This window comes from Colias eurytheme, chromosome 8 (assembly GCF_061535395.1).
Source record: "Colias eurytheme isolate Ceu_HAF_F1 chromosome 8, ilColEury1 Martin Lab GWU primary, whole genome shotgun sequence".
NCBI classification, from domain to species: domain Eukaryota; kingdom Metazoa; phylum Arthropoda; class Insecta; order Lepidoptera; family Pieridae; genus Colias; species Colias eurytheme.
Genome location: NC_142987.1, coordinates 2877485 through 2893008, shown reverse-complemented (window position 1 = coordinate 2893008; position 15524 = coordinate 2877485). Strand labels below are relative to the sequence as shown.

General features: G+C 33.9%; 1 protein-coding gene and 1 long non-coding RNA gene across 2 annotated transcripts; both read right to left on the bottom strand.

Moving 5' to 3' along the window:
• Window positions 1–1572: 1572 nt before the first annotated feature.
• Window positions 1573–3795, bottom strand: LOC149906360 (actin, cytoplasmic A3a). The gene is made up of 3 exons (XM_090104410.1): window positions 3650–3795; window positions 2678–3038; window positions 1573–2587 (listed from the first exon to the last, which is right to left on the bottom strand). The coding sequence occupies exons 2-3, from the start codon at window positions 3025–3027 to the stop codon at window positions 1807–1809; spliced, it is 1131 nt and encodes a 376-aa protein (XP_089960536.1). The 5' UTR covers window positions 3028–3038; window positions 3650–3795; the 3' UTR covers window positions 1573–1806.
• Window positions 3796–14093: 10298 nt separating this feature from the next.
• LOC149906359 (uncharacterized) lies at window positions 14094–15095 on the bottom strand. The gene is made up of 3 exons (XR_016457022.1): window positions 14784–15095; window positions 14595–14656; window positions 14094–14520 (listed from the first exon to the last, which is right to left on the bottom strand). It is a non-coding gene; the product is annotated as an uncharacterized LOC149906359 (long non-coding RNA).
• Window positions 15096–15524: the final 429 nt, after the last annotated feature.

The following is a 15524-nucleotide window of genomic DNA, read 5'->3' as shown; positions in this document are numbered from 1 at the left end:
CGTACGTAAGTATTACCATAGAATAGGTATATACTCTAAACACGACTGGTAATTATTGTAACTAGGTACCTACACGTAAACAACCTTTCTTAGAACTCTCCGAGTTAAGAATCTTTGTAAGAGCGCACATTGTCTAGCATCGATCGCTGACAAAGGTACCTATTTCCAGTCGGTTTGTATGTACAAAATGTTGCACCAGAAATAGCAGCATACTGACGTCATCCAGTAGACGAAGCACAGACGAAACGCACGGGTGTGTTGAGTATACACTAATTATAAACTATCTGTTTACTACGTGTGTAGGTCAGGGAATTTATTTTTAAATTCAGGAATATGGAGAATAGTAACGAATGTATCGGTCATTGACTTGATCAATTGAGCTGTTAAATCAATATTACATATAATATTACATATATTACATATACACAGGGATATTAATAGTGGGGCCTTATGAATTAGCTTTCACATTGTTATCAATATCAGTTAGAACTAAAGTTATATTCCAATGTGAATTTATATTTACTTTTTACAAGGCGACAGATATTATTTAATCCAACGCAAATACATATCTTATATAAGTGACAATACTCCTGACTCGTATTATTATTGTAACTAGGTAATCATTCTCATTCATTTTGTGAATTAATAATAATTATTGTATGCTATGTAACTATAGTAAAAACATGAATGTTCCTTAATTTTGTTCTTAATATCTTTGTATGTACCATGTTTTCATGCAATAAATGATTTATTTATTTATATTTATTTATTTATCTTATATATAAAAATGAATCGCAAAATGTGTTGGTAAGCGCATAACTCGAGAACGGCTGAACCGATTTCGATAATTCTTTTTTTATTATATTCCTTGAAGTACGAGGATGGTTCTTATGTAGAGAAAACGTAAATATTATGTACCACGGGCGAAGCCGGGGCGGACCGCTTGTTTATTTATAAAAATGAATCGCAAAATGTGTTGGTAAGCGCATAACTCGAGAACGGCTGAACCGATTTCGATAATTCTTTTTTTATTATATTCCTTGAAGTACGAGGATGGTTTTTATGTAGAGAAAACGTAAATATGTACCACGGGCGAAGCCGGGGCGGACTGCTAGTAACAGATATAAGTATATATTATGTACAAAAAATCGGAATTGGAATAAAGGTATTTATTTGCATGAAAAAAACTCGTAAGTACTCGTCAGTGTGTCTATTAACCACAATGAGGTATCTTCTTTATGAGGTAAAGGATTTTATGTATAATTATATTCCTTTACCTAGGCTTATAAAGCAGCCTACCTTGTCTCATACTGAGTATGTATTATACAAAGAATAAAATTCCATTATCACGATTGACTAGTTACTAGACTACAGGAGACGGCGCACCCATCTATTACGAAAATTGAATATGAAATCTATAACTAAAAAAATGTTGGATACTTGTGACTGGTAAACATAGCCTTTTAAATATGTATATTCCTATAATATATTTTAAAATATCTAAGTACACTGTTACACATAACCGTAAACAGGCCTAGAAAAAGAAAGAAATTATGAAAAAAAAAACAACAGTTTTATACCGGTATATAAATTAATTTTTTATTAAAAATGTTCAGGTTAGTGACTTTCAATAAATAAATTAAAAATCTTTGTCAAAAAACGTTTTACGTAATATGCATATTACGATACCTTACAGCCTAGTTAAATACTGTACTTAAATAATAAATCACAAGCGTAATTTGAGCCGCCCATTCGGGGTCTCGGTGTAGGGCATCATATGTTACAATTATTAGTCTCATTAGGCATTTAGAAGCACTTCCTGTGTACGATGGAGGGGCCGGACTCGTCGTACTCCTGTTTCGAGATCCACATCTGTTGGAAGGTCGACAGGGAAGCCAGGATGGATCCTCCGATCCATACGGAGTACTTCCTCTCTGGGGGAGCGATGATCTTGATCTTCATCGTCGATGGTGCCAGTGCTGTGATTTCCTTTTGCATACGGTCGGCGATTCCTGGGTACATCGTGGTACCTCCGGATAATACTGTGTTGGCGTACAAGTCCTTACGGATGTCGACATCACACTTCATGATGGAGTTGTAAGTGGTTTCATGGATACCGTTTGCTTCCATTCCCAAGAATGAAGGTTGGAAAAGAGCCTCTGGGCAACGGAACCTTTCGTTTCCGATGGTGATGACTTGACCGTCGGGAAGCTCGTAGGACTTCTCGAGCGAGCTGCTGGAGGCGGCGGTAGCCATCTCTTGCTCGAAGTCGAGCGCGACGTAGCAAAGCTTCTCCTTGATGTCACGCACGATTTCTCTCTCGGCGGTGGTGGTGAAGGAGTAACCGCGCTCGGTGAGGATCTTCATGAGGTAGTCTGTGAGGTCGCGACCGGCCAAGTCCAGACGCAGGATGGCGTGCGGGAGCGCATACCCTTCGTAGATGGGCACGGTGTGGGAGACACCGTCACCGGAGTCGAGCACGATACCGGTGGTACGACCGGACGCGTACAGCGAGAGCACGGCCTGGATGGCCACGTACATGGCGGGTGTGTTGAAGGTCTCGAACATGATTTGGGTCATCTTCTCCCTGAAACAGAAGCGCGCGGTTAGTACTGCGGGCGGGCCCTGGACGCGGCCAGGCATCTGACATGTCATGCGGAGCAAAGGCGACACCTACCTGTTGGCCTTAGGGTTGAGGGGAGCCTCTGTGAGCAGCACGGGGTGCTCTTCGGGGGCAACTCGCAGCTCGTTGTAGAAGGTGTGGTGCCAGATTTTCTCCATGTCGTCCCAGTTGGTGACGATGCCGTGCTCGATGGGGTACTTGAGCGTGAGGATGCCTCTCTTGCTCTGGGCCTCGTCTCCTACGTACGAGTCCTTCTGCCCCATGCCCACCATGACGCCCTGGTGGCGAGGTCTGCCCACAATCGATGGGAACACGGCACGGGGAGCGTCGTCTCCCGCGAAGCCGGCCTTGCACATACCGGATCCATTGTCCACTACCAGCGCGGCAACTTCTTCGTCGCACATTGTGAATTAGTCTGAAAAAAATATTCATCAAATTTAAAATTTATCTCATTTTTTATTTATAACAACGCTTTAAAATTCATAGTAATAGTAGGTATTTGATAATTCAATGCAATCGCTTCTTATCGCTTGATCATAATCTAGACGTGCCTACGTGTTGATAAGATGAATCAAGAGCCTATGTTTCACAAGTAATGATATGAGATATGAACAGAAAATATATTTGCTTCATATATCATTCATAAAATAAATATTATTTATGAATTGATTTTAAAGAGTGAAGAGTGTGTTGTGAGATACCAACTGTTGCACTACAGAATCCAACAAGTGAACCAACATGAAATTTCAGTAAAATAGATTATTATGTAATTTAAAAAACACATGTCACGGTAAATTTTTTTTAATAATTTAAACCACAGTTTAATAATTTTTTTCTGTAAATTTCTTCACTTCACTTTGGTTGATAAAAAAATTACATAACTTTCACGGATTGCATAAGTTTTCAATAAACACGATGTTTCGCACCGATTATGATTATTAAATATAGTAATAACACATCAGAACTTAACAAGGAAACGGAACTAAAAATCTAAAATTGCAATATTAATATTTAAAATAAACTTACATTGAAAATATAAAAAGTTAAATGTATAAATAGGTACGACTGCCGCACTGTCCAGCACTACACAAAATGAGAGTGGAGTGCAGAGGATAATGTATATAAAACGCACCTTATCACAGCCTGTGCTATCGGCCTCTTGTCCCACCAATCACAATTTTCGTTACCATATTTGGTAAAGCAGTCGTGTAACCATATGTGATAATGCGATGCCTTGATAAGCGGTGGTAATAACACTTTATCAATGATAAATTCACGCGCGTTACCTTCCAACGTATGTAACGTTCAATAATTGGTAACAGACATTGAAACTGTTCGAGCGATTTACTGACGTAACACATAACGTGTACCAATACAATTATTTACGAGCTATTTGTACCTACATATTTGTGGGATTTAGTATATGTGAATAATAAATTCTAAGAATATACCAATTTTCCTCCTTAGTTTATTTAATTGGTGTCAGTTTCTATAATAATTGTTACAGTTTACAAATTAAGACAAATTATGGTGCGAATTCCCAAAACAATTGATTAATTATTGCAAAGAAAATTATTATTACTTGCTTTTATCATGGGTTTATTATGGTTCATATGGGTTCTTTGAACAATGAACTTAATTTATCAATTTAGTTTGATATCCTATAACTTCAAATGAAAAATAATTCAATATTTGTGGGATAGGATTATAGGTTCTTACTTATTTCCTAAATTGCATTTTGTTGTATGATTAATATTTAGGGAAAATATGTATTTTTTAGCTGGATGATAATTCTTATGGAATTTGTATTATCTACTTCAAAGAATTTTCATGCTTCTGTTATCTATAAATTATCGTATTAATCATAAATATTATTGATAAGAGAGTTAAGGGCATTTATTAAGTCAATCAAAAGAATATTAAAATTTTGTTCTTTACTTGAAATCGTAGCATTATAAATTGATAACGAAATATAAAAAAAAAAAATCATATTTAATATAATATTATAAAGTTGAAGAGTTTGTTTGTTTGTTTGTTCGAACGCACTAATCTCGGGAACTACTGGTCCGATTTGAAAAATTATTTCGGTGTTAGATAGCCCATTTATCGAGGAAGGTTATAGGCTATATTTCATCACGCTACGGGCAACAGGAGTGGAGCCACGGGGGTGAAACCGCGCGGAGCAGCTAGTATTTAATATTCCTGGTATACGGAGTCATGTTTCTAGACTATTTGTGTCGATGATTAAAAAAATACCAAAAGCATTGAGAAAGATCACTTTCTCTTCAGGAAATGGATTAGATGGTTAGGAATATAATGAAGATTTAAGATATTATTATATTGAACAAACTCCTTACAAACAACAAGTGATAACCTAAATTATTATGATTGCAACTTGTCTGAAAACTTATAATGTACAATAAGTGCTATTGTTATAATACGTAATCAATTAGCGAGCTTCCACGCCTAAGCAATGAGCAAACCAAAGATCGCGTGTGCATTGAACATTTGCAAATCGCGGGTCAGAAGTGAATGACCGCACCGAATTTATCTGTGGGTTCTTGATCTTAAAGATGATCTCAATTTTACAACTTGCACATAAAGCTAGTTCAATTTGCTTTTACTGCCCAAATAACTTTCTATGTTAATAAGAGTTTTGAAAGTACCACTCGACTTGCTTCTTTTTAATGAACGAACATTTAGCACTAGAGATATTCAGAAAATAGAATTAAAAATTTCCAGATGCATTTAATTACGTTTAAATTAAGACAAAAGATTTGGCGTGAAGTAATTATGGCTTTTAGCTACCGTTACGATTTTTTTTACATCCGCTTACATGACTTAATTTATGAATAATAAACCCGTTTTATATTTTTTATTAAAAAATTTAAATAAAGATGAATTTAATAAAAGTTATAAACTATCTAATAGATAAGTACAACATAGGTAATATAATAAAGGGTCGATATATAGTACGTTGAGCAGCCACAGCTAAATGAATAGTAATGCATGTAAAATGAAACGAATTAACTATGCTTATCAATTTTAAATATGACTAGAGATTTCTCGTTCCACGTGTCTTCACACCTAACTCTAATTGGTGTTACATTTCACCGCATCTCATACAGTGCCCACTTTCTCCCTGATTCAGCACTTCGTGTCTTACTGTATTTTATTGCAAATTTGGAACATACATATAGCGACTGCAGTATGCACCGAAAAACATTTTATATATTTAGGTAATAAATAAATAATAATTTTAAAATATTATTCGTTGTACTGACTGACTTTTCTGTTACCTATTTCTATTACTTTTTTCCTCCTTACGTTAAGTAAAAATGTAAGTACCAAAGTATATGTACATATTTTTTAAATTTAAGTATATTTCATTTATAGAAAACTTTATCTTACAATTTTTTCACATAAGCTTTAAGATCGCCACCAAACCTGCCGAAGCGGTAATTAATTTGTATTTTATTTGTCAGTAATTTGATGATTCTTTTGATTTCAAGAAATTCGTATTTCGTTGTCTATAACAACTGTTTACTTAATACCCTCACAGTGCAAAATGGGGAGAAGAGGAACCCCAAAATAAATCAATAACGCACCCTCGAGCTTACGCTATGACTAATGTTTTAAAGTTTGCTCTCCAGTATTTTCGGTCGCGATAAAAACGGTAAATTATTGCCATTGTGTGGACTGTTTTGCAAATTCAAAGTGTTCACAAAATCATAACAGCATACAATATAAAGAACTTTAACTTCTAGAATCTAGATACCTTCAAGTTTGAGACTTTACAGATGATACGGTAAGTGAATGGATGAAATGAAGGAATTGTCCTTTAATAAATTTGGGAAATTTAACAATTTGACATAATTGGGTAGAAAAACTTTACTATCATACAGGCACAATATGCACTGCATGCATATTATGATTGTAGGGATGACAATCGATATTCCTGTCCTTGTTTAAAATTAATAGCTCATTCTCCTCTCCAACATGGTTTCAAACATTATGGAGTGGAGCCCTAACTGCGCTCCAACTATGGGGATATATAAATGTGAATGAAGCACTTGTCTGCGCGTATCGATCGCGCCCGGGACCCTGCAGCTGGGGGTCACCGCCTCAGCTGAGCTACATGAATCATCTTCGCTTTTTAAACTCCATATTTAACTTCTACAACCAATGTCTGAACTTCTACACTAAAAATAGAATTGTGTGTCTTATACTGTCTTATACAACAACGTCTATGGTATGTTTTGAATTGTTCGTAAACTGTGTGATTTGTTATTAATTACCAGTGTTAATTAATCGCATTATACCATTATTATAAATTAATATATCGAATTTCTATTCAATTCAATTTTTTCATCTGACTAATGCTTAATTTTTCGACAAATTAGATAAGCTTACTTAATTAAAAAAAAAGAAAAAAAAATCCTCAGTCAGAGTCTATGTAAAAAATAAAAATGTTATGTGGTTTTATGAAACCACGGTAAAAGTGAAACTGTTCGAACGGTTCCGAACACTGCTTTGTGTAGCGCATGTCGCGTGACGGTCGGCTGCCGAGTATAGTCCGGGATACATCGCCCATTTTTGCAAGTGATTACTATCAAGCTAATTTTTCGTGAGTAGCTTTATTTTGATGAGATGCCCAATAATTTCATGTATGAAACTCTCGATTGTGGTAGCTACCAGAGGAAACAAGGATAAAATATTTTGATTTGATGGTTCTCAAATATACCTACTAGAGGTATACCTACTCGGCAGCCGCGATACACGCGACATGCGCTACACAGACCAAAAAGTTTGAGACGATGTAATAAAAGTTTCACTTTAAAAATGCTTTAAAAACAACAATAATTTGCAAACAAGATTAATGATTTAAAAATAATACATAAATAACATCATCACAATAGATGGAAAAATGAATATTAATATCCTCATAATATGTATTTCAGAAATTCAATTAAAGGAAATGTCATACTTAAATCATAATTAATAATTTCGAAGAATTCTTGGTGTAAATATAAAACATGATGCAAACTATACAGTAAGCATTGTTGTCCAGTGTTTCATTATTTCTGGAATCGGCTGATAGCAGAGCAAATTGAGTTGTTTATAATGAGTTTATATTTATGATAATATTGGAATCTAAGAATTACCTAAATAATTTTTTTGATTGAAACAGATGCAAAACCTGTAAAATAAAATGAAAATAAACAACTTTTTTACACAAGGAAACTGAGTATCAATATAATTATCATTATCGGTTATTAAAATTTGGTATCGAAGGAATAAATTACAATTAGATAAAGTATCTATTATTAGCAAAGTCGGGCCGGCCGCTAGTATAGTTAGCGAAATATGAACGTTTTATGTATTTTTTGAATAAAATAGTTTTACGAATCACGGTAAAATGTCCTTACAAACAAACAAACCATAAATATTACAAATACGATGAGTTATGTAATCTTTGATTTTACGGATATTATGAGTCATGTGCTGCTTAATGATTTTACGTATTAGCATGGTATTAGTCATCCTATGACGATGGTAAGTATTTGTCAAACTTATTAATCAATTTAAGTAGAAATCGATGGTAATTGGTAATAGCATTAAATCCTAAGAGGGATCCAATTTATTTTTCTTAGGTACCTAGTATAAAGCGCGTCACACACGGTGAAGATACTAAAATATTTTATCTTAAGATACTGTTATATTTTATATTACAGTATCTTAACGCATCCGGTATCAGCGTTCGGACCATCATTTTTCTTTTTGTCATTGCGTACTAAGACCCCTGTAGAACCGCCATCCTGTTACAAATGACGCGAAATTTTGTGGGTCATTTGTAACAGGATGGCGGTTCTACAGGGGTCTTAGTACGCAATGACAAAAATAAAAATGATGGTCCGAACGCTGATACCGGATGCGTTAAGATACTGTAATTTAAAATATAACAGTATCTTAAGATAAAATAATATAGTATCTTCACCGTGTGTGACGCGCTTTATACGTCATCTTATATCGTACAAGATTGCTGTGAAGCAAAAATGGTATGAACTTGGTAGTAGTAACTTTCGTGCAGTTTCAATATCCTCAGAATTAAGACGATACACGAAAAAAAATCCACTGCTTGGCGGGCGGAGTCTAATAGCTCGCTATCGCGAACGCGGGTGTGCGCGAAGTCATTCTTGCAAACTCGCCGCGCTGCCGCTGGCCGACTCGGGACAAACATGTATGGAGTCGTCATACAGTTATAATATTGTCATACATTTATTTAATTGTTGATTTATTGGTTTTATTTTCTTGCTTATAAACAAATAATCTTCTTTTTAACAACTACTTAGACATTATTAATTTAGTAAGTTGATGTAAATGTTCTTGGATTATATCCTGTAACTGTGCCTTATATAAATAAATAAATAAATAAATTATTAATAATTATTATCATTTCGTAATGTTTACTTTATTACAAAATAATACAGGTTATAAATAATCTTTAAAATAACAAAAAATATTGTTACTCTGAAAAAATGAAATGGTACTCAATAACGCGGACTACTGAATTGATTTAGATAGAATTTGATGCTGACGTAGATATTACATCATGCCCAGAAATGAAAGGTACTATTTCTGAAAGAAGTTATAAACCCTAATTCTTCTCAGTCAAAGTCAAAGAGTGGAAGATATCACTAATACAGTAAAACTGATGCGAAACTTTGGATGTTAATTTGTATATTTTTTTGTTAGTTGTTACTTAATCACGTCAAGACTACATTACCAATTTTGATAAAATAAAGCTAATTGCCTGGATTTACACATAGGATACTTTTTATCCGAACTGAACACTTCTGTGGGAAAAAACAGGATTCACGATATAACCTAATTCCACGCGGGCAAAGCCGCGGTCGGAATGATATTTTTTTAAATAAAAAAATTGTTTAAAAAAAAACACAAAATATATTGACGCATGTATTTATTTTTTGCACTCTATTATAATTGTAATTATTCATTACAAATAATCAAAATAAAATAGCCAGAACAAAGTTAGGCCCTGGTAGGGTAGGTAGGCAGATACAGCAATGTGAGACGAACACTGGCTTATTTATACCAATAATAATGTATTATAAACATTAAATTAAGTTTACAACAAAAATACATAATATTAGCTAATGTGAAAACGAATCAACCAATCATCCCACAATAGGGCATGCAGAACCGAGTCCGGTTCCAAGTTTCTGAAACCCGGTTCCAAATCGAGCTCAGAACCGGGTAGAACCGGGTTACCCGGTTCTTTTATAATACTTTGGAAAGAGTACGAAATTAAACAAAAGTAACTGTAAAAGTACCTGGTGGGCCTTTTATTTTACGCGGCTTGGGTCTTATTTTATTAAATTAATAAAGAAACAAAATTTCAATACTTCTCTTTATTTATCAGTCTTATAAAAGTACCTTGTTATCATAATATCACATATAAACTTAAACCCTGCAAACTGTAAAGCAAAAAACCGGCCAAGTGCGAGTCTGACTCGCGCTCCGAGGGCTCCGAACAAACCTATTTTTTATAATGTTGTAACTTTAAAATTTATGTTTTTAGCAATTTTGCCTTTATCTGTGTTATAAGACGTTACTTTTACCAAATTTAAAGGCTCTGTGTTCATGAAAAGTACCCAGATGTAGGTTTTGAGTCCCATGCGAATGTCGAAATTTTCGAAAATTTTCAGCATTTACGGCTGTATCTTAATTTGATGCGTTGGCTTGTGAGTTTGACTTTTTCACATAAAAGGGACCGAAGACTTGAGTAATTCGATATAAATTTCAGCTTGATACCAAAAACAAAAACATGACTGGATCATTATATGAAACAGTAAAATCAACAGCTTTTCAAATTCTCGACAAATCAAAATAATTTTTGTCATTTTCGAAGCCTAATTTTTTTTTGGTAATACAACCGTAGGAAACTTATAGCAATTAGCATCTAAGGTTAGACAACCAATCTTGAGGCGTGGCACGAAAATTCGCGATGCACGTGAGTCTGACGTTGCCAGATAGAATAAATTTGTTAAAATAATGCAGCAAAATATAAATAATACTTTATATTTAATATTTTGGTCGGAACCGGGAGAACCGGGTTTCATACTATTCAGACCCGGTTCTCAAGATCATCAAAAAACCCGGGTTTACCAGGCTTTTCAAATTCACGACAAATCTACTTAATAAAAATATTTCTGTAGCCTAATTTTTGCCATTTTCGAAGCCTAATTTTTTTTTTTTTGGTAATACAACAGTAGGAAACTTATATAGGCCAGTAGAAATCGACACTAAAAAACCCTAAATTCGCAAAGCACGATGTAGATTTGAATTTTTGGTATGTTGTTTGGATCAGTTAGGGTGATGTAAATCCCAATTTGCAACTTCGAAAAAGTTGTGCTCGCTGCGCACCACGTGATAAACTGCGAAAATTTTGGACTTTTTCACTTTTTGCTCTAAAAGTCATAAACTATGCGTTTCCGACAAGTATGATTCAGTACATAAATTAAGGTTATTAAATTTGCAACAATTTAAGCCTAACCGCAGCTCTCTCAACCTTATAACGACTAAACTGTGGCCATTCGAAGATGGTTCATTTTTCCGGAAATATTGAAATTTTTAGTTTTGCTCCCGTTTGAACCAAAATATTGGCAAAAACCGCTCGTTCTATGAGAAAGTCGTATAATAAAGTTGTAGTGCATTTAATTTTTTTTCATTAGAGCATAGAACAAAGTCTGTGAGACAAATATTTCACTCACAATATCTGAAAAACAAAAAGAAGGTAGAAATAGATTTTTAAAGAATTGAAACTGAGGGCATATAAAATCATAAAAAGGATAATACTTTTTCATTTGCAGGATAGGTAATTAACAAAATTACAAAGATAATTAAAGGAGAATGGGCATTTTACTATGGAAGTTGGGCCTGAACCCTTGAGTTGGACCAATACACATGAGATATTGATTTTATAATAGATTATAACACATACATAACGGGAAAAATATATATAAAAAAATAATCAACCGGGTTTTTGTACAGTCACATCAAGTTTTATTTCTTTGTGTATAATATTTTTTGCAATAAATAACTGTTATAAGACAATGACAATATCTTTATGATACTCCAATTCACTTTCACTTACAAATACGTACTAATCTTAAGCCTTCTAATAAACGAAATACACTAATATTATATTTTGTAACAGGTACCTATACCGTGTTTATTATAATTCAACGTAGTTAGACGTTTTTTGTGGTTAAACTCAGTCACTCCAGTGACATTTTGATTTATATTTACTTCACTCGAATTAAAAACACCGTTATTGTGCGCAAAATAATAGCCAAATAAATAAAACTTTTTGCCTTGACTGTACAAAAACCCGGTTGATTTATTTTTTTATTTTATTTTTTTCGTAAGGTATGTGTAATGATATATCACAAAAACAATATTTCGTGTGTATTGGTCCTAGCCCAAGTTTCAGGCCCAATTTGCCCATTCTCCTTTGCAACAATTTAAGCCTAACCGCAGCTCTCTAAACCTTATAACAACTAAGCTGTGGCCTTTCAAAGATAGTCAGTTTTTCCCGAAATTTTCAAATTTTTAGTTTTGCTCCCGTTTGAACCAAAATATTGGCAAAACCGCTCGTTCTATGAGAAGGTCATAAAATAAAGTTGTAGAAAATTTAATTTTGTTAATTACCTATCCTGCAAATGAAAAAGTATTATCCTTTTTATGATTTTATATGCCCTCAGTTTCAATTCTTTAAAAATCTATTTCTACCTTCTTTTTGTTTTTCAGATATTGTGAGTGAACTATTTGTCTCACAGACTTTGTTCTATGCTCTAATGAAAGAAAATTAAATGCACTACAACTTTATTATACGACTTTCTCATAGAACGAGCGGTTTTTGCCAATATTTTGGTTCAAACGGGAGCAAAACTAAAAATTTGAAATTTTCGGGAAAAACTGACTATCTTTGAAAGGCCACAGCTTAGTTGTTATAAGGTTTAGAGAGCTGCGGTTTGGCTTAAATTGTTGCAAATTTAATTAGCTTTGTAATTTTGTAAATTACCTATACTGCAAATGAAAAAGTATTATCCTTTTTATGATTTTATATGCCCTCAGTTTCAATTCTTTAAAAATCTATTTCTACCTTCTTTTTGTTTTTCAGATATTGTGTGTGAAATATTTGTCTCACAGACTTTGTTCTATGCTCTTATGAAAGAAAATTAAATGCACTACAACTTTATTATACGAACTTCTCATAGAACGAGCGGTTTTTGCCAATATTTTGCTTCAAACGGGAGCAAAACTAAAAATTTCAATATTTCGGGAAAAATGAACCATCTTCGAATGGCCACAGTTTAGTCGTTATAAGGTTTAGAGAGCTGCGGTTAGGCTTAAATTGTTGCAAATTTAATAACCTTAATTTATGTACTGAATCATACTTGTCGGAAACGCATAGTTTATGACTTTTAGAGCAAAAAGTGAAAAAAGTCCAAAATTTTCGCAGTTTATTATTTGCGTATAATCTTTTTTCCTAGTTTCCCAAATTTTGTAATTTTGTTAATTACCTATCCTGCAAATGAAAAAGTATTATTCTTTTTATGATTTTATATGCTCTCAGTTTCAATTCTTTAAAAATCTATTTCTACCTTCTTTTTGTTTTTCAGATATTGTGTGTGAAATATTTGTCTCACAGACTTTGTTCTATGCTCTTATGAAAGAAAATTAAATGCACTACAACTTTATTATACGAACTTCTCATAGAACGAGCGGTTTTTGCCAATATTTTGCTTCAAACGGGAGCAAAACTAAAAATTTCAATATTTCGGGAAAAATGAACCATCTTCGAATGGCCACAGTTTAGTCGTTATAAGGTTTAGAGAGCTGCGTTTAAGCTTAAATTGTTGCAAATTTAATAACCTTAATTTATGTACTGAATCATACTTGTCGGAAACGCATAGTTTATGACTTTTAGAGCAAAAAGTGAAAAAAGTCCAAAATTTTCGCAGTTTATCACGTGGTGCGCAGCGAGCACAACTTTTTCGAAGTTGCAAATTGGGATTTACATCACCCTAACTGATCCAAACAACATACCAAAAATTCAAATCTACATCGTGCTTTGCGAATTTAATGTTAATTTCCACTGGCCTAATAGCAATTAGCATCTAAGGTTAGACAACCAATCAGAACCACGCTTGAGGCGTGGCACGAAAATTCGCGATGCACGTGAGTCTGACGTTGCCAGATAGAATAAATTTGTTAAAATAATGCAGCAAAATATAAATAATACTTTATATTCAATATTTTGGTCGGAACCGGGAGAACCGGGTTTCATACTATTCAGACCCGGTTCTCAAGATCATCAAAAAACCCGGGTTTACCCGGGTTTTTCGGAACCGGGTAAACCCGGGTGCATGCCCTATCCCACAACAATGAAATGTGCACACAAATATTCATCCAAATCGGTTCATGTGATTAGGAGGAGTGACTGCAGCGCCATCTTCCGGGCCCAATTGTGTTTCCAGATCACCCAGGAACTCAATTTAATATACTTACACAAAATTTTTCGAAATTAAAACTCACATTACTATGTAAATATGAATATAAACCTGTTTTAGTACTAAGCAATTTCCCGCACAGGTGTAGTAAGTATAAATGAAATAAATATCAACATCAAATTCTTTATACAACATACTTATCTACAACCTAACTACTAAGAAATGTAATTCTTGAAATTTTTTCGTATTTTTTTAAATATAATACTACTCCAATGAGCTCCTGTTCCATATTACGGCCACCATACTTCCACTAAGTTCACCATGATTTTTTATTTCTTTGCACTTTGTTGCTTTTTGCTAAAAATGGAATCATGCGATAAAACCAGTAGAGCGTTGATAACATACATTTTTGACTGAATAAAGGTACTTACGAAGGAGTGGGTTCACATTGTGAACAATCAGTGGGTTTATTTTCCTTCTGGATTCCGGATTTCTGAAAAGATTATCTATGCTCTAAATGAAAAAAATCTTACACATTCGTTATGTACTTAAAACAGGGGTACATATCAAACATCGTCTATAATACAATTATCATCAAATTTAAAATAAAACCAACTTACTTCATTAATTTGTTCCAATTGTAAGCATTCTTTTTCCTCCAACCTTTATGTTTCTTCTTCTTATTTTCTTTATTGTCCCCATTTGTCTCATTTTGTCTTATTGTGTTGTCACCCTTTTTTACGATGGCGCGAGCGACACAAGTTCCCCGTGTGACGGCCGTAGCGGGAATGACTCGTGCAGCGATCGGGGTAGGAAGGTACAGGGCGGCTCTCGCTATATTGGCTGGTCGCGCGCTAATTTCAAGTATTTCTTGTTTATTTCAAAACCATCGCATATTTCAAAATTCTAAATCGGTAGACGTATAGGTTGTATGTTTTATAGTTAATATCCAAAAAGTCGTAACTTTACGTTTGTTATTTTGAAGATGCCAGAGATTAAAAAAAAATAACAATGAGAACTTTGTATTTTTTTTCTATCGAGAAAATATCATGGAATCATGTTTCTAAAACGGTAGACGTATTGTGTTACTATTGAACTTTCTTGTCAAGAATTTTCATCACGACAACTTTAATAATATAAAAATTACGAAGGTTTAAAAAGGGCCGTAAATGTTAGAAAAATTAATTCATCACCATAGCCCGATGGCGTAATAATTGTTACATAATTCGATGTTTTTATTACAAAGAGAAACTGCCCAATTATTGTTACATTTCTAAAGGATGAACCTAGGTGGCTAGGTCCTAGAAGAATCATAATTGGTATATTTAAATACTCTGATGATGACACAAGTAAATTATATT